This window comes from Magnolia sinica, chromosome 3 (genome assembly GCF_029962835.1).
Source record: "Magnolia sinica isolate HGM2019 chromosome 3, MsV1, whole genome shotgun sequence".
In the NCBI taxonomy this organism is placed as follows: domain Eukaryota; kingdom Viridiplantae; phylum Streptophyta; class Magnoliopsida; order Magnoliales; family Magnoliaceae; genus Magnolia; species Magnolia sinica.
In genome coordinates, this window is record NC_080575.1 from 99,235,577 (window position 1) to 99,261,361 (window position 25,785).

Consider the following 25,785-nt stretch of genomic DNA (forward strand, 5'->3'; position numbering starts at 1 on the left):
GAAGGGATTGGATGGGATTGGAAGTCAAATCCCGGGATTGGCCTGGCGTGCCAAACAGAGGCGGTGATCTGATCCCAATCCCATTTATCTCAAGGCAATCCGTTGACAACACCATCATTACATTTAAATCCCATCAAATCCACCCTAATCCTTCAAATTTGTTGGGGACGTGTTTGGTTTGAGGGATTAGAAGGGATGAGAAGGTTTAATACCGTGATTGGCAGGGCGCGCCAAACAGACTGGATGTAGCAATCCAGGGATATATCAATCCCATGGATCGCCAGACAATCCACCCACAACACCATCATTACCTAGAAATCCATGCCATCCACTCTAATACCATTCAATCCCTTCCAATCCACCCGGCCAAAAGGGCCCATAGTGGAATGGGAAAGGGTTTAGGCACCACGCATAGCAGATCAAATGCTCAAGTAGACTACACCGCATGAATAAGTCGTGATTATGATACCTGCCGTTGAAACCTTCCCAGGGACCACTTTGATGGCTAATAACCGTCCATCCTATTCATAGGGTCACATAGACCTGAGGGAAAACACCAATATCGGTTTGATCCAAAACCTCCGTGGCCCCAAAAGGTTATGGGCAGTAGGTGTTTAATCTCCACAGCGTGGTCTACTTCAGCCTTAGAAGTGCCTAATTTTTAGGCTTGTGCCGTAGAATGATATGATAAAATGGATGGACGGTGTGGATAAACCCTGTACATCACGGTGGCCTTTCAAACCCACTGTCCGTACCCAGATAGGAGCCAGAGGGGCTAGTAGCTATCCGCGCACTTCGATTCTTTGGATGAGGCGCATGACCTGGCTGTTTGCTCGAGAAGACAATTGAGTGGCTATCATTCCGCAATCGTCTGCTTGGCAGACGTGGGATAGATCCCGGCCATTCATCAGGTGGTCGCCACGAAACGGGTCATCCCAGTCATGTTAGTTATCAGATTTTCCGCACCTCTACGTTCAACCTGTACCATTTTAGTCAAATTCGACCGTCCATCTCTCTTCCTGAAATTGTGCCCAACCTGAAGACCTAGACAGTCTTTTTTTTTTTTTTTATAAAATTTATTTAATTTTTTAATTTTAATTTTATTTAAATGAATCAGCGCACAGACAGTCCCACCAGGCGAACGGCCCCGATTCTCCCACGCGTGCAACAAGTGGAGGATTCCCAAAGATACTCTTGCGAGTAGCCATTACGTCACTTCGATAAAGGAGGGAAGAAGAAGCGCCACTGGTTAGAGCCATGGCTTCGAGCTCTTATCTAATTCCCGCATTTCTCTGCAACAATGGCGGAAATTCCCGCCTCAGATTCCAGCGCGCTGGAGCTTTCAAGCCCAAGAAGAGCTCGTTCATGGCACCTATCAGAGCGAAACAGGGAGAGAACTCGATGCAATACAGAAAGCTCGGGGATTCCGACCTTCAAATAAGCGAAATAACGCTTGGAACTGTAAATTCCCATATCATTTCAACCACTTTTGAATTTTTTTAAAATTTTTTTTCCATTGATATGTTGAATTTTTGTTTTTGAGTAATGGGTGTTTTTTGTTTTTGGTAAGAGGTGTGCACCATGCTGAGGCAGTGGGAGAGCACACGCGTAAGAGGTATGCGTTTCCAAATCAAATTGGAAACGGCTCTCTTCACCGTCTCTTGTTTTTGCTGTTTATAAAAGGGGAGTACATGTAGAGAGAGAGAGAGAGAGAGAGAGAGAGAGAGAGAGAGAGAGAGAGAGAGAGAGATCTTCTGGTGTATTCCGTGGTGGGAGATTTTTATCAGTAGAAGAGTGGGAGAGAGAGGTAAGCCTTGAATTTCTGATTTCTCTTGTTTTAGTAAAGAAGGCTTCGTGTAGCTGCCCCGTGGATGTAGGCAAATTGCATAACCACATAAATATTTGTGACCGTTGCCTCTTGTTTTTCTTCTTGGGCCTGTTTGGATGCCAGTAAGTTCTTTAAGTTGTGACTTAGAGGTAAGTTACTTACAGTTGAAAGTCACTTACACGTTATCCTGTTTGGATGTAAGCTGTAAGTCAATTTATTGTGTTTGGGTAACCTGTAAATTAGTTACAGGTGAGCAGCTCTATGTTCACACCAACAAGAGCTTAGAGTGGGGAATTGTTCCAAAACGTTATAATCACATAAGATATGTTGGCACCAAATATACTAATTTATTAAGCCCACTTAGATTAATATTTAAGCCAATTCTTAGGCTAAATCAATCATGAAGCGGGTCATAAAAACGAGGCTATGGATTCAAAATACCTACAATGTAGAAAACTGGTAATGCTAGGATGCTCCAAAACAAAAAAAAATAAAAATACAAGTCAATGGCCTAATATAACTCATCGTCAACTTACAAGAAGAGGAGAAGCATTGTACAATAGCGATGGATTACATAGTCGGATGCCTGGTTAGATTCATCTTCTTGTAATAAACATGCACTATTTGATCTGACAATATTACAAGTGATACCTAAATTTCAGTAAGCTAAGTTGATCATCTGATCGATTATCATGACCAACATCTGCAATACAGATGATCCCAACCATCCAATTGGTGGCTGTAAATAAACAAATGCAACACATTAGATAGGGCCATGTATACTAGGGTTCAGATGAATACTGTCCTAATGCTACAACTAGAATTCATAGTTCCTTGATCCACACTATTGACCTGATGGGCCCCACTTAGATTATATGATCCTAAACAAATCATCCATGGATTGGAAAACCAATGGCTACAAGAAAGAAGGTCGAGTTCCAAATCCCCATTGTTTATCAGTTTTTCCAGCTCAATTTTAGGGCTTGGGTAAAAAAATGAAGCGGAACTAAATCTCAGGTGGGCCACGCTACAAGAAACAACGGTGATTGAATGCTCACCAATTAAACTTCTTGTGGGCCACAAAAGTTTTGGATCATGCTTATATTTATCTTTTCCCTTCATTTAGGTATGTGTGACCTTATCAACATGTTGGATGGTAAATAAACATTAAGGTGGGCCTTATGAAGTTTTTAATGGCAGACATTCAATCACCATTGTTTCCTATGGCATGGCCCACCTGAGATTTTTGGATATGCTTCATGTTTGGGCTTAGGCCCCAAAATGAGATGGCAAAATTGAAGGACAACATGGATATACCAAAAAAATACATTAAAAAAAAAAAGCAACGAAGGAAATTCATTAAAAGAGGGGAAAAGCTACAAAGAAGGAAAAGAGAAGCAAAAAAAGGAGGACTGCTGAGATAGTAGACGACTCCAAATCAGCCTAAAAAAGAAAGATCAGCCCTATTCAAATCCTTTACATTAACCGCCCATTCTAAAACCATCGATTTAGCCCTAGCACCCACCCTCTTCGCAGAAGTCGAATGATCGTTGAAACATCTATCATTTCTTTCCTCCCAAACAGCCCACCAAATGGCAAGAATGGCCATGCACTAGATAATCAATTTGATTTTTCCAAACTTGGACCCATTCCACGCAATCAACAGTTTATTAGCCGATTCCGGAGCACACCAGGATACTGAGAAAAGCTGACAGAACTCCATCAATATGTGCGAGATGAAGGAACAGTGAACTAGCAAATGGTTCACGGATTCCGCCTGACGCATATAACAAAGGCAAATGTTGACAAGCTGCATGCCTCTCTTGGCTAGATTATCGATAGTAAGAATTCTGTTACGAGCAGCAAGCCACCCAAAACATATGATCTTTGGCGGGACTTGATATTTTCAAATAAACGGGGTCGGATCAAATTGAGGCTGGGCCACAGGATAAATAGCTGCATAGAGGGACCTGACTGAGAAGACAATGGACTTTTCGAGCAGCAACTCCATGCTGTCATGTTGAGAGGGAATAAGTTTAGATTTGGAGATGCATTCGTGAAGAGACGTATATTCATCAGCCTCGCTGTCATTGAGATTTCTGGCACACTTGATGTCCCACACGAACTGATCGGAGGTGAAATAACCACATCTATTAATAAAGGTCCCTCTGTCAGGAGAGAGGCGATATATTTGTGGGAATAGAAATTTAAGAGGCTTGTCTCCAACCCAAACATCTTCCCAAAAACGAGTCGTTGAACCATTACCCAACACATACCTACTGTTAGCTATGACAGGGTTTTTGGCTCTGAGAATTCCTTTCCAGATGTGAGAAGCCTTGTAGTATGACTTATCTTTAGGCCACCAGTTAACTTGGGAAGCACCATACTTTCCTCTAACAATCGAAGCCCAGAGGGTATCTTGATCCGAGGCAAATCACCAAGCCCATTTCCCCAGCAGCGCCGAATTCATTATCTTTAGGATCTTTACATTCGTACCTCCCTCTTGGAAAACCTTGCATACCTGATTCCATTCAAGAAGATGAATCTTCCTCTGATTCTCCTTACCAAACCACAAAAAATCTCTGCGAATTTTCTCCATGCTCTTAAGAACCGACCCCGGGCATCTATACAACGACATGAAATAAAGGGGAAGGCTAGAGAGAGCAGCTTTGATTATAGCTAGCCGACCACCCAGAGATAGATATCGGCATTTCCATGATGCTAGATATTTCTGAAATTTAGTGATAACCCTATCCCACATTCTCTTCGGCGGGGAACCCACTGAAAGGGGCAGACCAACAAAATATGTTGGGAAGGAATCTATGTGACAGCCGAGCATGGAAGCAAACTTTTGGAGAGAATTCTGCGGAACATTGACACTAAGGATCTTTGATTTATGCAGATTGATCCTTAATCCCAAAACCGCTTTGAAACAGTGAAGAGCAATGAGGAGGTGCTCTATCTTCTCCTCCGAAGCTTCCGAGAATATAAGGGTATCATCTGCAAACTGTATATGAGTTAGGGGGGCTGACAGACCTGGCATCTCAATACCACGAAGAAGACCATGCTCCTGACCTCTTTTTAACATTTGGGATAGCGCTTCGCCTACAATAAGAAATAAAAGCGGGGAGAGAGGGTCCCCCTGTCTTAAACCTCTCGAACTCCTGAAGAAGCCTCTAGGCGAGCCATTTAGAATAACGGAGAAGTGGGCCGAACCAATGCAAACAGCGATCCAATTTTTCCACTTGGTTCTAAAGCCCATCTGTGACAGCATATATAACAGAAAATCCCAATCGACATGGTCGTAGGGCTTAGCAATATCCAGCTTACAGAAGACACCTTTGTACTTGGACTTATGACAGGTATGCAGGACTTCATTGGCAATGAGTGCACCATCAATGATTTGTCTTCCTCTTATGAAGGCATTCTGATTGCTGGATATGAGACTCCCAATGACTTTCGATAGACGAACTGATAAAACTTTCGCTAAGATTTTGTAGGGACTCCCTATTAGGCTAATCAGGCGAAATTCAACAAATGAGGACGCACCCGCCACCTTGGGGATCAAAGAAATAAAGGTGGCACCAAGGCCTTTCGACAATCTTCCTCGCATATAGAATTCATGGAGAAATTGGAGGACATCCTGGCGCACTAAATCCCAGAAGATTTGGTAAAAAGCAATTGGAAAGCCATCAGGACCAGGAGACTTGTCCCCTCCCAAAGCATCCACGTCGGCCTTGACCTCTTATTCTGTAAATTGGGATTCCAAAAAATCCGCATCATTTGCCCGAAGCCTGTTAAAGGAGATCGAATCAAGAGTCGGTCTGGACCAATTCTCGGACGATAGAAGCTCTTGAAAGTGAGAAATGGCAAGGTCTTCTACCTCCTTTCTATCCTTGATTCTGTTGCCTTTGTCGTAAATGTTGAGAATAGCCTTAGCCCGAGAGAGCATATTGCCCATTTGATGAAAGAACTTAGTATTTTTGTCCCCTTCTGCAATCCATTTGGCTCTCGACTTAATCTTCCAAGACGCTTCTTCTTCTAGAGCCTTGTTCGATAGGTCCTGAATGATGGAGATACGCCTGACTAAGGCCTGTTTAGACATCGGAACTTCTTCAGAGTCACGATCAATTTTCTGTAACTCAGATAGAAGAGCTCAATCTCTGCCTCACGATTCTGAGTTTCCTCCCTTCGCCATTCCTTCAGCTTCTCCTTGAGAAGTTTGAGTTTACAGAGTAACTTATGGCCGGCAAATCCTTTCGCTTGGAAGGACTTCCACCATTCTATGATTTTCTGATGGAGACCCTTTGAATGGACCCAAGAAGAATTGAACCTAAAAGGTTTTGGGCCCCAGTTTTCATCTTCCACAGTTAGTAGAATCGGGGAGTGATCAGAAGTGGTTCGCGGTAAGGCGATTTGCTTAATGGTCGGGAAAGCTTCAAGCCATTCAGGTGAGACAAGGAATCTATCCAAATGAGATTGGATAGGAGAAGCCCGGCCATTGGTCCAAGTGAATCTCGCACCCAAGAGAGGCAAGTTAATAAGCTCCTCCTGCTGGATCCAGTCAGAAAAGCGAGCCATGGCGGAGGAGGGTCTTCTGCATCTAGAGTAATCCTTCGGATAGCGCGTGACATTAAAATCGCCAACCACACACCACGGTCCAGAGAATGACCGTCTAACCTGCGAAAGCTCATCCCAGAAACTAGCCCTACGAGACTGACTGATAGGCCCATAAATAACTGAAAGGAGATATTGAGAGGAGGAAGACTTATCTCGAATAATCACAGACACCGAGAAGGTGCCTGAAGAAGAGGAGATAAGGTCCCATTTAGAAGATTTCCAGGCGATAAGAATCCCACCCGAGCTTTCGACCGCATCAACAGTTAACCATTTCGCATCATTAGCTTTCCACACAGAAACCAAGAGAGAGTCTTTGAAATGGGAGACCTTAGTCTTCTGCAGAGATAGAACGTCAGGATTTTTTGTGCTGATGGTTGCCTTAATGAGGCTCCTTTTATGCTTGGAGCCTACCCTGCTAACATTCCATGAGATCATCTTCATGGGATCACTACACTTCCCCGTTTGCCATGACGTCTAGAACTAGAAGCAGAAGATGAGATGAACCCTGGGTTGGCTTCTAGACGTAGCAGCTCGCGGGAGCTTGATATCTTGACTAAGTGTTTAACAGGGGTAGATTTCTTCTCAATGGGTCTGCCTCTATTTTCAATACATTGAAATAAGGCAATATAGTCTTCTACCCTATCCCTGAAGGATAGACCGAGAGATCTACCCACTTTACCAATTGCATCTCGTATCCACCGCTTCTTTTGGATCTTGGTCAGTAGCTCAGACCTGTCCGTTTCCGATGTTGAAGGATTGATTAGAGGATCAACTATCATCTGCAGCGGCTCTGCTATAAGACACTCAGAAGACAAAGAATCTTGAAAAGGAGTGATTGGCCCCATGTCCAGAGCGTCAGTAGACGGGAGGGAAGAAGCAGAAGGAGAACAGGGCGAAGACGCCAGAGAGTGGGTCTCCGACGAACTTCGGTCGGACAGAAAGCGAGGATCGGAAGGGACATCCGAGGCAGAAAGGGGACTTAGGTTGTAAGGGGGCAAGGGAGTGGGGAAAGAATAGGAAGTAAAGGCTACCGAAAGAGGCAGATGAGGTTCGACGGTTGATCGGGTGAAAACAGAGGTCGGGTTCGGATCCACAGAAGACCCGCTCGAAAAATGAACCGAAAGAGGAGGGATGACCTGGGCATCTGCCACGTGTCGAAGGGTAGGACTTAATCTGCCTTCAGCTCCCTCCACGTATCTAACACATAGTTCCTCGCGATGAGAGGACGTACACCCATCAGACTCCTCGAGCTCCACACCACCATCATTGTTTCCATCTATGAGCGCCACGTGGCGAAGATATCGTGTCGCGATAGGAGCTAACATAATGGCCCCTGACGCCGGATGCAGATTTTCCTGGAAAAAATCTTAACGAGCCTGAGCATTCTCCGAAATATTCGCTGGAAACTTAGCTGAAAGTCGATCGTTGGAGGCATGCGTCTTTCGAGAAGCAGCACGTGTCGCCATTTCAGAGTCCTTCGACAGATCGCACGCCTGGCGAGGAGGGGTAGGAGCTGGAGAGGGTGGCTGAGATGATAGACGGACTCCACGTGTCGCAGTGGTGGCTACGGAGCGGTCATTCCGTCTGCTGGCGGAGAGAGAGATGGCAGGCGTCAGAACCGGTGATTTGCTGGAGCATGGGAATTGTGAACCTTCGTTTCGCCATGGATGAGAGGTTAATGGCTGCTTCGGTGAGGGACCTTCCCTGATTCGCCATAGATCGCCCCAACGAGGTAGCGGATCATCGAATGCTTCCTTGATCACCGGGAAGTTGAGGCAACGGTCCTCCACGATCACCTTTACCGACGAAGGCGGGTCAATACCCTTCTTTCTTCTAACTCTGAGTCTGATGACTCTGATCTCCTCCCCTAGCTTCGTCTTCGCGTCCAATTCCAGAAACGATCCCAGATAAGCAATGACTGCAATAAAGAATTCATCAAACCATAATTCTAATGGGATTCCCCAGACTTGGAACCAAACATTCTCCATGCCACAGCTCAAGAATTCTTCCCACCTCTTTACCCTAGCCACCGGACCACCAGAATGAAGGTGACCAGCCATGATCAACATTTCCGGGTTGATCCTGGGGCATACCTTAAGCCATAATTCGTTATAACCGAACGGTTTAATCTTATAATTTCCTGGGTTAAAGCCTGTTGTTTCTGTTATCCAGTCCTTCACTTGTGAAAGCGAAGCTCCTTCTTTACAAATTATCACCACCGAGTCCTTAAGGTCTTCCTTCGCTTTGAGAAAGAGGTTAGGATTGATAGTGATAGGAATGCCCATTTTGGAATAGGAAGAGGAGGAATCCACAGGATAGGGGACAAAGGGTGAATCCACCGGAGAGGGGACGAAGGGGGCAGGAGGGTCAGAGGGTGGGGATATATGGGTGAAGGATGTGCGAATGGGGTAAGATTGAGGTTGATGTTGGAGTAGGACCTCCTTAAAGGAAGGGGCCGTAGGTTCGGGGGGGGGGGGGAGGGGGTAGGACACGCTTAGGTCGGTATATTTTGGGAGGAATGTGAGTAGTAGGGTGAGAGGTGGGCCAAAACGAGCACGCTGAACAAGCAGAGGAGAGCCTGCAAACCTCACCCCATGTAACATGGTGACGGCTCTTGCAAGTTCAGCCTCTGAGGACATACGAACTAAGGCAAATCCTCTGTACTCGCCATTGTTCCGATCGCGGGGCATAACTACATCCATCACCGCCCACGCCTGGCCAAAAACCCTTTCAACATTAAGAGGAAACCAGCCAGCTAGGAAGCCCTTCACAAATAAAGTTGGATACGCGAGTCGATTTCTTGCTGTTGACGCGACGGAGGCTTTTTTCCGGTGCTGAACTTCTTTCCAATCCGTGTCTTGTTGAGGCACATATTCACCTTCTTCTAAAGTCGCTTCAGTATCGTCTCTATTTCTTAGATCCCTGTGTCTCCTCGGTTTGCGAGTAGGAAGGGATTTGTTGCTGTCATCTATTGATGAATCTCCCCAAAAAAATACATTAAGGTGGGCCCCCCATCAAAACCTCACTGAATCGAGCCAATTTAAATAAAAGAAAACAAATTGTAACCTTAACTACAAAGAGGGAGAGAGGGGAAGAGAGAGGTGCACAACAACCCTGATTGTAGAGAGGGAGAGGTGCATAATGCCATTGCAGAGAGAGAGAGAGAGAGAGAGAGAGAGAGAGAGAGAGAGAGAGAGATTACCAAAGCTTCTTTAATGGTTGGAGCTTTGCTGTAATGGAGATGCATTTCCCTCTTGATGCAGGACAATTAACCACTTGCTCTAAAAGCTCGAACTGATAGAGTGGCGAATTAATCCTTTTAATGCCCCCACATTACCTCCTCTTCCCCTCTTTCAAAAAATCAGATCATTGGCTTGAAAGTCATTTACAGGGAAGTCACTTCTCATCCCCAACCCCCTGGAAGTTTCCTGGCAGTTTTGCTTACAAGTGAATTTCCTCCCCCAAACACCACTTGTAAGTGACTTTCCCATAAGTCACTTTCCATTAACCCAACTTACAAAAATTTAAAAAGCAAAAAAGAAAAAACCCAACTTACAGGCATCCAAACAGGCCCTTTGCCTTTTGGGTTATTGTTTGATTCATTTCTTTTGTGTTTTGCTTTGCTTTGCATTGATTGTGTGCGGATGTTTTTCAGCAGCAAATGGTATTGAAGCCAAAGGTCAAGAAGCCTTTTAAATATGGTAGGATCTGGTCCTACCATATTTAGGGTGCCAAAGTTCGATGGGGTTATAATACCGCATTGTGGAAACCGAAGATGAATGTGGTGTTGGTGATGGAAGGTTGTGCAATTGTGATAGAAGGAAAATAAAATGAGCCCGTAGAGATGAAATATGAAGTATTTGAGGAGAAAAATCAATTAGCCATGGTGGATCTTCTTCTTGCAATAGATGATTGAGTTTTATTCAATGTGTTCAATTGATTTGCCAAAGGTTTGTGGGACACACTATAGAACCTGTATAAAGGGAAATCAATGTCCAATAAGATCTTTCTCAGATGAATGAAGGAATGATCCTCTTTGCGGGAACACTAGAATGAGTTTAATACCCTGATTAACAGATTGATGGTGATTGATGTGAATATTGACGATGAAGAAAAGGTTGTACTTTGCTGTTGTTCGATATCAGATTTGTGGGATGGTTTAATTATAAAATTTAGCAACACTTTATATCTCAATACAAAATTAGCCGTGTCCACATTGCTTACCAAAGAGTTCCTCAGAAAAACACACGAGGGATCCTTCGGTAATGCTATGATGGTCATGGGAAAATTTATTGAGAAGTGTACTAATGGGAGAGATTAGACGAGATCTAAATAAAACGGGTACAAAACAAGAAATTGTTGGAATTGTGAAAAAATGGTCACTTGTATAAATTTGTAAACATTAGAAGACAAATCAAGAAAATTTCGAACTTGTTTCTATGGTCAAGCATCAAATTCAAAGGGCCAGAAAACCTAGTTGAGAAAGGTGATTTATTTGAGGACCCGGAATTTCTGTCATCTATGGCTCCACAAGAGAATCTGAACAATCAATTGATTTGGATTCAAGCATTTTATTTCATATGACACCACACATGGACTGTTTTTACATATATTAGTTATTTCATGGTGACACAGTTTACATGGGCAATGATAGTATGTGTAAATTTGTGAGGATTGGAGATGTCGGAATCACTATATTTAATGAAATCACATGTACAAATTTGGGTGTGCTGCACGTATTAGACCTACAGAAGAATCTTTTATCATGGGGAGAGTTTGATGAAGATGGTTATACGTTTTCTGATGAAAATAGTCGATTAAAGATTATGAAAGGGGGGATGGGAATTGAGAGGAGAGAGTTGATGGGCTGTTTATATTGGTTGATTGGAGATACCGTGGTTGGCGATGTCATTGTTGTTAATGTTGTAACAGACTTTGCTACAATTTGACATAGGAAATTGGACCACATGAGCAAGCATGGACTAAAGGTACTTCTTGATCGAAACTTATTTCATGGTTTAAAATATTTTAATTTGGATTTTCGTGAGGATTGTCTATTTGGAAAGCCCCATAGAGCCCATTTTTCCTCCTTCACTACTAGAAGTTAGGATGTCTTAAATCTAACATTCTGACACTCAAGAGATTCTTGTCAAATCCTTGGTGATGCGAAGTATTTTGTTTTTTTTTTATTGATAATTCTCCAAGAAGGTATGGGTTTACATGGTCAAAAGGAAGGGTGATGCTCTTCCTTCTTTTGTCAAGTTTAAAGCATTAGTTGAAAATCATAAGAGAAAAAAAATAAATAAATAAGTGTCTGAGAATTAGTGACGGAGGAGAGTACACATTGAAAGAATTCAAGGATTTTTGTAGCGAGCATGACATTGAGAGGCACTACACAACCGTTGGTACTCCATAATAGAACGAAGTTGCTAAAACGTATGAACCATATGCTTATGGATCGTGTTAGGAGCATGTTGAGTTTGGTTAGGCTCGAGCAACGTTTTTTAGCAAAAGCCGTTAACATGGCTTGCTACTTGGTGAATTGTTCTCTGCGACTACACAAGTTGCAAGATCTCTAAAGAGGTATGGTTTGGAAAACTTATTAATGACGTACTTTTGATTGTGATATTTATGTGTGGATTCCCAGAGAGTTAAAGACTAAGCTGGATGTGAGATCCAGAAAGTGTATTTTTCTTATAAATTTTTACAAAAAAGTATCCAATTAATATGAATTTACAATTCCGTACCTTTTTTCAAAAAAGGTTTTCGAAAAGCTACCTCATTAATCCATATAATTTTCATTCCACTACCCTTTCGTTACATTTCTTAAACAGTCGGTTGGGTGCATGTGCAAGCAAATGGGTCGACTGCTTGGGTGGGCCTCAAGTGATGTTTATGTAAAATCCACCCCGACCACTAGGTGCATCACCTCATGTTAGGCCATGAGACCAAAAAATTACTCCCATATGTGATTTAGGTGGACCACATGATTGGAAACAGTTTAAAGGGCAACGATCACCCTCTAAATTGTTTCCCTTGGTATGGCTGACCTAAATCATAGATTAGCTCGAGTTTTTGGATGGTGTGACATCTAATAGTTGGAGTGGATTTCATATACTCATCACAGTGAAGCCTATAAGAATCTAGGGTGGACTTCTCTCCTAATTGTTTTCTTTGCTGTGGCCCACCTGAATCACTAGCTAACCCTATTTATTGGCTTTGGCCCTAAACTGGGATTGCCCATCTAGTGGTCGGAGTGGATTTTGCATACACATCACGGTGGGTCCTGCAAAAAAATCAAATCCCCGTCCCTCTCCAAATGGTACAGAGAGATTATTTAGAAAAAAAAGGAAACTTTAAGGGAGGACCTTCTTGATTTTGATGGGGACCATTGTGATGTTTATGTAAGATCTACTCAGACCATTAGCTATTTGTCCCGTGTTAGGCTCTGAGACAAAAAAATCAGTTTGACTTGTGATTCTGATGGGCCACACCGAAGGAAAGAGTTAGGAATTAGACATTCACCCTTGATTTTTATAGGGCCCATTGTGATAATTATATAGAATCCACTCCAACCATTAAATCGCACACAAATTTAGAAACGTGGATGAAAAATCATACCCATCCATGATTTACGTGGCTGCACTAATGAAAACAATTTGGAGGGCAAGCATTGTCCTGTACACTGCTTCCAATCATGTGGTCCACCTGAATCACATATGGAGATGCTTTTTTTATCCCTTGTCCTAACACGTGGTGACACAACTTGTGGTCGGTGTGGATTTTAAATAAACATCATTGTGGGGCACATCTAAGCCACCCACCCATTTCCCGGCATGCCCTTGGTGACCGAAGGAAGTGGAATGACAATTATATTGATTAATGAGGTAGCTTTTTGAAAACCTTTTAAAAAAAGGTATCGTAATTATAAATTCCATATTAATTACGTAGTTTTTTAAAATATAAAATTCCTTTTTTCTTAGCTATGTAGATGGACTAGAGGACAGATTGTGAGACCCTGCTTCCATAAATTAGTGATTAACTAGGACGTTTTAAATGAAGATTCGATGCAAAAAGACAACGAATTGCCAAACTTAGAGCCACGAGAGATAATTGAATTAAAATCATCAAGCATTGTTCAAAATTAGCTTACTGACTTAGAAGATCAACAAGTTGATGATATTGTTGAAGATGAAGCCGATGAAGAGCATGAAGATGAGATACTGGGTGTCGAAACTTAGAGTGTTCAAGGCTTAACCAAAGAGAGCTATAAAACCTTAAATTTAGCTTAAGAATTATGTTATGGTTTGTGCTTGTATGACATAAGAGCATGAGTCTTGTTTATACTGAGAAACATGTGAATTTGTGGATGCTAGTTAGTGGAGTGCATGCATGGAGGATGAGATGGAAGCCTGCATAAAAACAGGACTAGGGAATTACTTGAATTACCCAAAAGCTAAAAGGCTATTGGTTGTAAATGGGTTTACAAGCTGAAGAAAAATACTAATAGGAATGTTAAAAGATACAAAGCCTGATTGGTGGCAAAAATGTATACTAAAAAAATTAGGCATTGACTTTAAATGAGATCTTTTCTCCAGTTTTCCGATTGAGTATTATTTGTGCTGTGTTGAATATGATAGTGGTCCTTGACTTATAGCTTGAGTAGTTGGATGTAATTTTTTGTTTTCACAAGAATCTTGACAAAGAAACTTATATGCCTTAACTCAAAGGTTTTATTAAAGAAAACAAGAAAAATCTCGTTTGTCAGCTAAACATATCACTTGGTAGTTTAAAGCAGGTGCTAAGATGTTGGTACAATCAGTTTGATTCCTTCATTGTGAGCTTGGAATTTTAGAGATGTGAGGCAGATCATTGTGCATATATTCGTAGCTATGGTAATGGTGGCTTCATTATTGTGTTGTTGTATGTGAATGATAAGCTGGTTATAGGTACTAATAGAGATACTATTGGGCATCCCGTTTGATTAGGGATATCGATATGAAGGATTTGGGTGCTATTAATCAAATTTTTGGGATGACCATATTTAGAAGCGGGAAGAATATGAAAGTTTGGATGACTAAGAAGGTTATGTTGAAATAATTCCGTGTATCTTCAACATTTAGAATTGCAAATCAATTAGTACTCGGATCGGTATCCTTGTACAGAAGTGGAGAAGGTAGATATGTGTCAAGTACTAAATTCATTATACTAGGGAGCCTTATGTTTTCCATAATATGCACCAGACTAGACATTGCACAAGCAATGGAAGTAATCAATAAATGCATGGCGAACCTGGGTGAAGACCATTTGATTATAGTGAAGCGAATTGTTTGTTACTTGAAGGGTACTTCTGAGGCGGCTATTTGTTATAGTGGCGAAACTTTAGAGTTGGTTGGGTTCGTGGATCCAAATTATACAAATGATTGTGAATTTGTGATAAAATAAAATCTACCATAGGTTATGTTTTTCCTTTGGCCGGTGGTGTGATTCGTTGGATGTCGAGATTGTAGTCAGTAGTGGCCTTGTCTACTATGGAAGTAGAGTACATGTCAACTACATAAGCATGCAAGGAAGGTATTTGGTTGAAGAAGTTGCTAAGTAGAAAGTGGTGATGATTCCTTGTGATAGTAAGAGTGCTATACACTAGGCTAAAAATATGGTATTTCATGCTTAGATTAAGCACATTGATGTTTAGTATCACTTTGTTCGTGATGTGGTGGAGACGAACATATGCCATTACAAAAGATTCACACCAATGACAACGTGATTGATATGCTGATGAAACCTATTGCAGGGGAGATGTTTGTTTGGTGCAGGAATTCTTCTGGGCTCGTTATTACCAAGTGATTGGTGACGTTTACGAAATTACTATTGAGTGTTTTTCACACTATTAGTGAAACAATTCTTCAAGCTGGAGAATGTTGACGCTGTGGGAGAGCATACACATAAGGGGTATGTGTTTCCAAATTGGAAACGACGCTCCTTCCTCTCCTCTTGTACTTTGTATGGTGAAGCCTAGTTTTCCTAGGACTTTGCCATGTGCTCTCTCTTGTGCGTGGTGTCTATAAAATGAGAATACATGTCGAGAGAAAGGAGCATCTTCTGGGGTATTCCTTGGTGGGAGATTTCTTGTAGAGTGAAAGAGTGGAGAGAGATGTAAGCCCTGTATTTATGATTTCTCTTGTTTAAGTAAAAAAGAAAGCTCCATTTGGCTGCCTCTTGGACGTAGGCATTTGCCAAACCATGTAAATATCTGTGCTTCTGTCTCTTGTTTTTCTCTTTGCCTTTTGGGTTTTGGTTTGGCTCTTTTCTTCTGTAGTTTTGCTTTGCTTGCATCGATTGCGTGGGGGTGTTTTTTGCAACATTGCAGTGGTATCAGGAAATACCGGTTGAAACTCTCATTGTTCATTTGCATCGAGGCCCACTAAGTTGAAAAGTAGCCCGATGTCGGGCTTGACCCTTCATCTACAAAGAGTAATGGTTTGAATGTAGATTTCATATAACCAACATGGTGGGCCCCTTATTCAAGTCAACGGTACGCATTCAGTCTCAACCTTTTCCTTGTGGGTGGCCTACCTTAGTTTTGGATTAGGCTGATTTTTGGTTATTGGGGGCAACTTGATGTCACACATCTGATGGATGGGTTGGATGTCGTTATGTATACATCACGGGGGCCCCACTTTTGCTCGGTGTCAAAAACCATAGGAGTGGGGCCCCCTTTAGACAAAATGTAATTTAAAAAGGAAAATGGGGGAAAATGTTCTCTCTCTCTCTCCCTCTCTCGTCTCTTTTTCCTTTTTAATGCACGAGGCGAGTTTAAAATCTTGAAATTTATAACTTGAACAATAGGCATTTTTATATTGGATAACAATTGTAATTTTTATTTATTTAATTTTTTTTTTCTGTTAAGAAATTCATGGAGAATATATAAATATAATGCAAGAATTCAAATGTTGTTTTCTTTGTTTATTGGATTTGCTGAAGAGTGTATATATAAATATAATATTATTCTGCATTCTGGGTTACTTCTAATCCTGGCTATGAATAAGAGGAGGCCTAGAGTTTGGTCGCTATCATATACTTGTCACCGACTCTATGTTTTGTGCACCTGGGAAATGTGTACAAGATCCGAACCGAAGGTAGGCTCATTGTTGGATGGGATCTGTCCAAAAATAGAAACCTAGTGGACAATACCAACCCTTACATCAGAGGGTTATTCAGAAAGGAAACGAAACTGATTTCCTTTGAGAAGACATTGTCTCATGTTTGATCTACAAAGAAGACTGTGGATTCCAGGAAGTGATCATTAGCCTTTTCCACCATTATAACTGTTGTCTAATGAATTGGAGGTTCCTACTTGTGAAACGAATGCACCCCTTAAAATGGAATCCATTTCTCAATAGTACTGATGGAAATAATCATTACAATTTTCATTTTTTGGTTTGTTTTCCTTTCCTTTCCCCCTTATCAAACAAGCCCCAGTACTCCAATTGAATGGTTATGACTATCAGATTGGTCTATCAAGGTAGTCCCATAAGGGTAGTAAGAGTACAGCCTTTAGGTGAAAGAAAATGATAGACAACCAAGTTTGGCGGCTTTGGCCCTATGAGTAATGAGTGGCCAGATTAGTTTGGGTTTTTGGTTGTGCAGTTTCTAAGCCTGAAAATGGATGTGAAAGAGATGATTTGGTTGGTTTTGGATTTGGGCGTTTCATTGAAAATTTTATTTTATTTTATTCTATTTTGGTTTATGAGTAAATAAATGACTATAAAGGTTCTGAAAGTTGATTTCTCTTAATTTGGTTTTAGGATGTCCTGAATGGAACATTCCTTTGTAATTGGCAGCCGTTTTTTTTTTTTTTTTTTCCTCTTTCCCCTTTTTTAGATGACATTTGGGGAGCAAAACACGGAGAAAGAGGCACATGAAATGCTTGGTTACGCATTCGAACATGGGATCAATATCTTAGATACTGCAGAAGCTGTAAGTTCCATCTATTGCATCCAGCGGTTTAATTTCTTTTTTCTTTTTTCCTTCAGATTTTTCTGCAATGTCTTGTCATGGGCCAGTACAGCCCTATGAGAACAAAGAAGTACCAGCTGGAAGGCTTATGATCCAGTACTTATTCTTTGTATATCTTATTCCCTTACGAATTCCTTTGTGGAACCAAGCTGGACCCACCTAATCATGGTGGAAACTAGATAGGAGCAGTTGACCACTTATAACAAATGAACTTATAATCACCATGATCGGAATCAAAGCCATACAATTAAGGACCTGAAAAATAGAAGGCAATACCATTTTTGCTGTTACGTGCATTCTGCATGGCCTTTATCAGAGTGATTTGATCATCCAATCATGATGGTTTTGGGGCCATGAGCAACCCACCCCCCCACCCTAGAAAACAAAAAACAAGCATAGTGGCAATTTGGTGACTAGCCATTTCACTCAATTCAAGTTTTGGTAATTTTCCAACACATGCTTGACCTCCAAACATTGCCACATTTTAATACATATGGCTGCCCGTTCTATTGACAGTACCCAGTTCCAATGAGGAAGGAGACACAAGGAAGAACAGATCTTTATATTGGTCGTTGGATGAAGTCTAGGCCCCGTGATAAGGTGTGAATTCCTCTTTACAGTATGATAGTGATTCACTGAGACATTAGATAGGACTGATGCATAATTCAGCTTTCTGGAACTTGTTCTTCAAACAATTTTGTGAAAAAGAGAAACTGTATCATGCATCTTTTATTGATAAATAACAACTTTTTGGGTCAAGCACACAGGCGTGCACAGACACACACACAAGGCAGAAAGAAAGAAAGAAAGGTGGGCAGAGATTACTGAACACATCAAGATCTGTTTCATATATATATATATATATATATTTGAGGACACAGGGTGTCCCCACCTCTTTTTTGCAGTGAGACTAATCCCTGTTTCATACATATTACATATCCTTTTTGCTCATCCCATACCCTCATTCGGTACTTACTTTCTGTCCATGAATAGTAGCTAATGGAACGCAATCTAACATTTTAAGAAATTCAGAAGGTTTTCCTTTTATAAGCAATGAGAAATTAAAGCATAAAACCAAAAAGAAACTGGAACTTTTCTTGTAACGCCAGGCACTTTTACTGGTATTGACTAAGGTATTCGGCACATGCAGATAATTGTGGCCACAAAGGTTTGTGGTTACTCAGACCGGTCAGCTTATATCCGTGACAATGCAAAGGTCTTGCGGGTTGATGCTGCTAACATTAAAGAGAGTGTGGAAAAAAGCCTCAAGCGCCTCTCTACTGACTACATAGATTTACTGCAAATACATTGGTCAGTCTTATGTTACTAAACGAATGCTTCGTAAATTCATTTCAAAATGATTTCCATGTTTTTCAGTTCAGAAGAATGTGCAACATCTCGAGTATTTAGTTCTCATTTTGTAACTTCCTCTAATGTGCTCTCTTGAAGTGGCATTTTGCTTCAGGCCGGATCGTTATGTGGCATTGTTTGGTGAGTTCTTATATGATCCTTCAAGGTGGAGGGAAAGCGTGCCATTTTCCGAGCAACTCAAGGCTTTTCAGGAACTAATTGATGAGGGGAAGGTATCATCCAATGGACAACTTAAATTGCTCCATCAGTTTGGCAGTTTGTTTGAAGTGGTGTACAAAACAAACACGTTTACACATCAATGGCATGTTTGGAAGTTTCCCTTTTAACCACTTGCTATAAAAGCTCGAACTGTTAGAGTATGGCGAATTAATTCCTTTATCTCATAGCCCAGGCCCCACATCTCATGGGTTAGGACCTCGGCCGAACCCCCATCGTGGGCCCCAAATCACATGGGTACTGCCTCACATGGGCCGCCCACCCCGAGTGTGTCCCCGCATCCCACAGGCTACCCCACTCGAGCCCGGTGTGAAATGCGCATTAATCACCCCCGTTGAGGAGTCTCAAACGTGAGACCTTCCCCGTGGGCCCCACCCACCCCGAGTGTGCCCTTGCATCCCACAGGTGACCCCACTGGAGCCCGGTGTGAAAATGCCCTTGCATTAGTTCTGCCGAAAAAGTGGAACCTGTCCCAATTTGGGGGCGCATCCAAACAGCCCCTAAACTTCTCAATAACATCAGAATCAGGATTCTTGTAGAAATTGGTTATTGGCTTGAACAGATTTACCATTCTGGTACTTCAAAACTATAAATATTCAATCATCAATCTGATAGAAGCGATGATTTCGGATGGTGTTTGTGCCTGCTTTCTCTGTCAAATATCTTCCACACAATTCAGGAAGTTTGTAGTAGTCTCGTAATTCATTCACTGGTTTCAGGTACGCTATATTGGTGTTTCGAATGAAACTTCGTATGGAGTGATGGAGTTTGTTCATTCTGCAAAGGTCGATGGACTACCAAAGATTGTCAGCATCCAAAATAGCTATAGTCTGCTAGTTAGATGTAAATTTGAAGGTAGTTTGTTGTAGGCATTCGACCTTTCATTATTATCACTGAATTTTGAGTATAAACTTGGAAAGGAGGACATTTCTCATTTTCCATTACAATAGCTGTTCTCCTTAGCCAGGAATTCTCTTTGGCTGGAATTGAAACACTCAGTATCATCCTAAATCACCAACAGCAATTTCATCATCGTAACAATACTGATGTGCTTTATAGAAAACATTGACATTACCATGAGTGCATGAAATCAGAAAAAAAATCCTGTGCTAAACAAAGAACTACACAGTCTCAAAGCAAGGTTTAAAAACACAGCAGTTGCACTGTACTCGATTGGGGGCCTGGGGCCCATACCTGAGCTGAGAAGATCAGAACTCAGTTGAGTATTGAAAGTTCTCTGCATTTAGAAAGTTGTTAACTGCGATTTTTTTGAGTTTTTTTTTTCAAAAGAAAATGATTGCAATATCAGTAATAGAAGTTGCCCATTACTAGACCCAATCTGGGTTGAGTCGACTTGATGATTTTGTGCGTATTCTGTCTTGGATGTCCAAGAAGAGAGACCATCTTCTTGGGGATGGTCCTTCAGTAACTCCAATTCTATTGAATCTATGCAGTTGATCTGGTTGAAGTTTGCCATCCAAACAACTGCAACGTCGGCCTACTTTCTTATTCTCCACTAGCTGGAGGATGTCTTACTGGAAAATATTTGGATAGTAATTCCGAAGCTGCAAAAAAAGGACGGCTAAACCTTTTTCCAGGATACATGGATAGATACAACAAATCCATTGCTAAGGTATGTCTTCCGATACCATCACTACAAGTGAAATGCTTCTACTCTTAAATATTAGTATAATCTTAATTTATATATTTTTATATCTTGCATTTGGTTTTAGGTGTCATTTTTTTTAAAAAAAATTTATAATTTATATAGTTGTGGGGGCGGCAATGGCCAGTCCAGGCTAGGTTCAGGCTAAGTCCAGGCCTGTCCGCACTCTTAAGACCCAAGGTCTGAGCCCAGCCCAAGCCCGGCATGGACCGGCACATTTGGCTCAAGCCCAAGCCCCAAAAAATTGATTGGGCCTGAGTCTTGACCTGACATGACTCAGCCCAGCCCGAAAATTGATAAAATCCTTAATTCCTACTTAAATGTGCCTAATCTAATTGTTGATCAAGTGGGCCACACATGCACAAAGAAATACACATTTTAGAAGAATGGAACCAATGGTTTACATTCAAGATGGATGAGTTGCTAACCAAGGATTGGAATGGCATGTTTATAGGATATCACACAAGTACATATAAAGTCAGGTCGGGCTGGGCCAGATCGGGTTAAAATAACTTTAGCCTGAGCCCGACTTGAAAATTGATTGGGCCATGCATGCAAACCCAAGCCTGGCCCATGGGCCAAGCTAGTAGGTCCAAGCCCAGCCCAAGCTGGGTCAGGCTTGTCGGGTTGGGCAGTCTACCTGGCCCATTGCAACCCTTAGTTACCTTCCTGTTTATGTGGACATTTTTTTTCTTCTATATTTTCGACTCGTCTGAACTAACATTTAATTATTAATGAAGGACATGACTATGATTTGCTTTTATTATTAATGCGGGTGACTAATCCACCGTAAACATGGCATACAAATACATCTATCTGGATTGTCGACATTGTGGTGCCTGTTGCTGATGGGATGATGCTAACCATGCAACTGTGTCCATCAAATGGACAGCTAGAAAATAAAATTTTTCCAGTCAGAATTCAATGGGCAAATCAGATGGTTAAGCATGTCCGATCAGCACGATTTTGGTGCTATGCTCTATCAACAATTGGCTTACGATTTGGCTGGTCTTGAGTCTTGACAGCAGTATGTGTGTGCCATGTGTACAACATAACGGTTTACTCACACAGCAATCTAGCCCATTTATAAGCTAAATGAACTTCTGATATAATCAAATAGCTGCACAGACGTGCTCAACCAGTTGGGTTTTCATGGACCATCATGTCAGGCAAACTGAGCGCCCATGTCCAACTTGCTTGGCTGGATACTGCTCTGCTGGGAGTACTTTTCAATAGCTTTATATTACAACCAAATTCAGTGTCTATTCAAATTACCATGACCATTACTTTTCCTTTGACAAGCAAACTACACTGAAAGAGGGATGATTACAGCCCAGCATGCTTGTTAGCATGCTGCGATGCCTTTCGTGACAACGCGTGACATGTGCATGACATCCAAGCCGTGCAAGAGGTGGGTCCCACCATGAAGATGACCTGCATGGAATAGGCTGATCCACTCATCATGTGGGAGACACCATCCAGATCAATGGACAGTTCATGATCTAAACCAAAATTACAGGTGAAGGCTGCCTGATGAGTGGCTAAGCCATATTTTCATGCCAAGTTATCTTCTTGGTAGGGACCAGCAGACCGCCTCTTGCACAGCTTGGATGCCATGCACATTAATAAGACAGAAGCAGCATGCTAACTTTGCATGTTGTGGGCAGCATGTAATCATTCTTCTTCCCAAAACATGTTATACAATTGGAAAAAGAAAAAAGAAAAAAAGATTTTGTATATCTAAAATTTTGATTTGAATGTTCTATGTACCTTCTGTTGTGGGTTTCATTTTCAGAAAATTTATTCTACCCCCCCCCCCCCCCCCCAGTTTAATAATCTTTTAAGGATATGAAAAATAGAAGAAACTGATTTTTTGATTTGAATGTTCTATGTACCTTCTGTTGTGGGTTTCATTTTCAGAAATTTTATTCTAACCCCCCCACCCCATTTAATAATTTTTTAACGATATGAAAAATAGAAGAAACTGAATTCAGAATATTTCATGTTACACTCAATCAACATTTCCACTTCAGATTATTTAAGCTGTAGTCTCCAGCTCGTTAGATGAGCTGGTAGAGACAATGCAGTGTTTGTGAATGATCTAGGGTTCAAACCCTGGTATCGTCACCTTTCAAAAGGAAAGAAAGTAAGTAAGAAAGAAAGAAAAAAAATGATTGTTTAAGATGAATTTGTTAAGCCCTTGTTTGGGTGTACTATAGAATTTGATTGCAACTAGGGCTATCAATGGGGGCTTGGGCCTGGCAAAATCAAAATTTTGAATAGGCCTGTTTCGAACCGTTCAAAATCCAGGCCGAAGCCAACCCAATGTCTGGCCTATCGATACCCTTGCAATGATTACTTTAACCGGGAGGAAATTGCCAAATTGCAATTACCTACATATTCATAATAAGGAAATAGCAGTCAAAATTGCACTTACATTCCTTTTCAAGGGCAACTTGAATGTAAACAAGATTGCTATTTTGACCTTAGTCTAAATATATATATGAATATGAATTGGGAGATGATGGGTAGAGCACGAAGAACCAGAATATAGTAGAGCCATCTCTCCATATTAGACATGGCAGGTATCCATCAATCCGAACTGTCCAACTAGTGGAACTTTGGATGGATGATGTTTCGAAAATCATACTTATTCGAGGGCCATGGCCATCATTTATCTTTAACTTTGCAGGACTTAATATAGACGATTAACTGTTTTTCTTTTACACCGTTGATTTGAAGGCCACTGTTTAGAGTGAGGATCATCTGATCTATGCATATCTCGAATCAATTTCCACAATGGTGAGTCCCACTAGATGGACAATCCTGATTGAAAGATAACACTCCCACATGTGATGCAGCAATATGGCTCTCCCATATTCTCGTTCATCTGGCTCATGATATCATTTCCCATATGAATGTTAAGGTAGATCACTGCAATTCGATCATTTCCATTTTCTTCAACAGATTATTGCAATCCAAATTGATGGTGCTTCCAAATGCAGCTTAAGATAATAAAAATCCAGATTATAAAAAAATCTCAAACTGGTAGCATTTCTGGATTTCAGGAAGCGACTGAATTGTATGTCCAATTGGCTAAGAAGCACGGCCTGACGCCAGTTCAACTCGCGCTTGGATTCACTCGGGACCGACCATTCATGGCCAGCACGATCATTGGGGCGACTTCCCTCGACCAACTGAAAGAAGACATGGATGCTTTCGTGACGGCACCGCGGCCGTTGCCCCCCGAAGTTGGAGCAGGAATTGAGGATATCTTTAAGAGATTCAAAGATCCAGCAATCCTTTGAGGCCGGATGGTGTAGAAATTCAGGCAAAGCTGTTCGTTATTTTCTTTTATTTGGATTGAGTTGCATGGGAATAAGGAGGAAGTTGAGATGCCATTGTAGTGTTCTGGTCCTGAGTATAGCTCATTCTGGGCTGGGCTTGGTCTGAGCCTTGAGGCTTATGGCTTTGATCAATGCCTGAACTTTAGGCTCACTAACTAATTGAGCTGGACCTTAGTTTGCATATGCCGAAAGGCCTGACCAGTCACCTAGTCATTTAATGGATCAGCCAAGTATTTTGCTGGCTGCCCAGCTTGGTTCAAGAAAATTCCTTTGGGCCTGTTTGGTAGCAGCAAAAATCTAGTCCTGGATAAATCTTGGCCAGGCTCTTCCAGTCTTGTATTTGCCATTAGAAACCTTTCATATTATGTGAAGGGCCCTCCATGTTTTATATATGTCATTTGATCCATTCAGAGGATACATCTGACCAGAATGTATGGACACCCCAAAATCAGGCCATTCCAAAATTCAGGTGGGCCACGAAATGAGTTTTAGGCATGATTTTACATTGTGTGGTCTGCTTGAGTTCGGATTGGCCTGATTTTTGTGCACCAATGAAAACATTGGGGGCTCATATAATGGACCGATTGGATGTCATGAACACATCAGGGTGGGCCTTACGCATCACTTTATAGTTAAGTTTACGCTACAAAGATTTGCAGGGGATCTAGCAAGATCCTCGGGTTCCATAATATGATAATACCATTTTGATTCTTACCTAGATCTCATGCAATAAATCATGATTTATGGAGTTGAAGAGGCATCTAATGTTGTTGTTGTTGTCATTGTTGGATCTTTGATGAAGCCTCAAGCCTTTTGGTCTTCCTTACCTTTTCTCTTTTACAACACTAAAAATAGGGAAGACGTAAAAGAGGGTTGGAGTTCAAGACTTCTGTAAAGAGGTCTCCTGAAAACCCCAACCCATAATAAATCAAATATAGAAATTGTCAATTAAATGCAAATGTATTTAGGAGACGAGTAAAAAATTTATAATTATTGCACTTTCATATAATACTGTAAAAATTTTGAATCTAAAAAACAACTTCATCATATTTTAGTGATGATTTAACATTAAAGTAAGAATTAAAATAAAGTAAAATTGCCTTCATTATAATTTTATTGCGGATAAACCAAACACAAGAATCAGCAACCAAATGCAAATGTTATCAAGAGGTCAATAAATTAATTTATAATCATTGCACATTTCATTTACCTTATAGTGGTAATAAGTGAAACAAGCGTGCCCTGAGTCTCTACATGTTTTGAAAGTCTACAATCACTATAATTCTATAATTCCTCCACATGAGCAAGTGCATGGTGGGTTAGCCTATATCATGTAGAACACAATCATGTCTTAAATGGTCCCACCAGCATGCTCAAACACCTTTAGATCCAATGGCTTATCTGTTATATATGGCACAAAAATTTAAGTGTGGGGCAGGCCCATCTGTGATTCAGGTGGGCCATACTAAGGAAACAATTTGAAGGGTGATTGTTGCCTGCACACTATTTCCAAATCATGTGGTACATCTAAATCAAGAATGATAGGTATTTTTAGGCCCTTGACTTAGGGTGTGTTTTGTCCGTGGAATTGAATAGTATTGAATTGTATTAGATGGGATTGACATCATTATTGCACAATGATTGCATGTCTGAAAATACCATGACATTGTAGCCATCTAATCCCATGTTCGGGATAAAATTTTTTCAACAGCACCAGA

General features: G+C 41.2%; 1 protein-coding gene across 1 annotated transcript; it reads left to right on the plus strand.

Moving 5' to 3' along the window:
* Positions 1–1,128: 1,128 nt before the first annotated feature.
* LOC131240384 (uncharacterized) lies at positions 1,129–24,473 on the plus strand. Its single transcript, XM_058238571.1, has 8 exons — positions 1,129–1,461; positions 17,333–17,428; positions 17,984–18,067; positions 18,618–18,778; positions 18,933–19,050; positions 19,774–19,909; positions 20,509–20,687; positions 23,789–24,473. The coding sequence occupies exons 1-8, from the start codon at positions 1,258–1,260 to the stop codon at positions 24,026–24,028; spliced, it is 1,218 nt and encodes a 405-aa protein (XP_058094554.1). The 5' UTR covers positions 1,129–1,257; the 3' UTR covers positions 24,029–24,473.
* Positions 24,474–25,785: the final 1,312 nt, after the last annotated feature.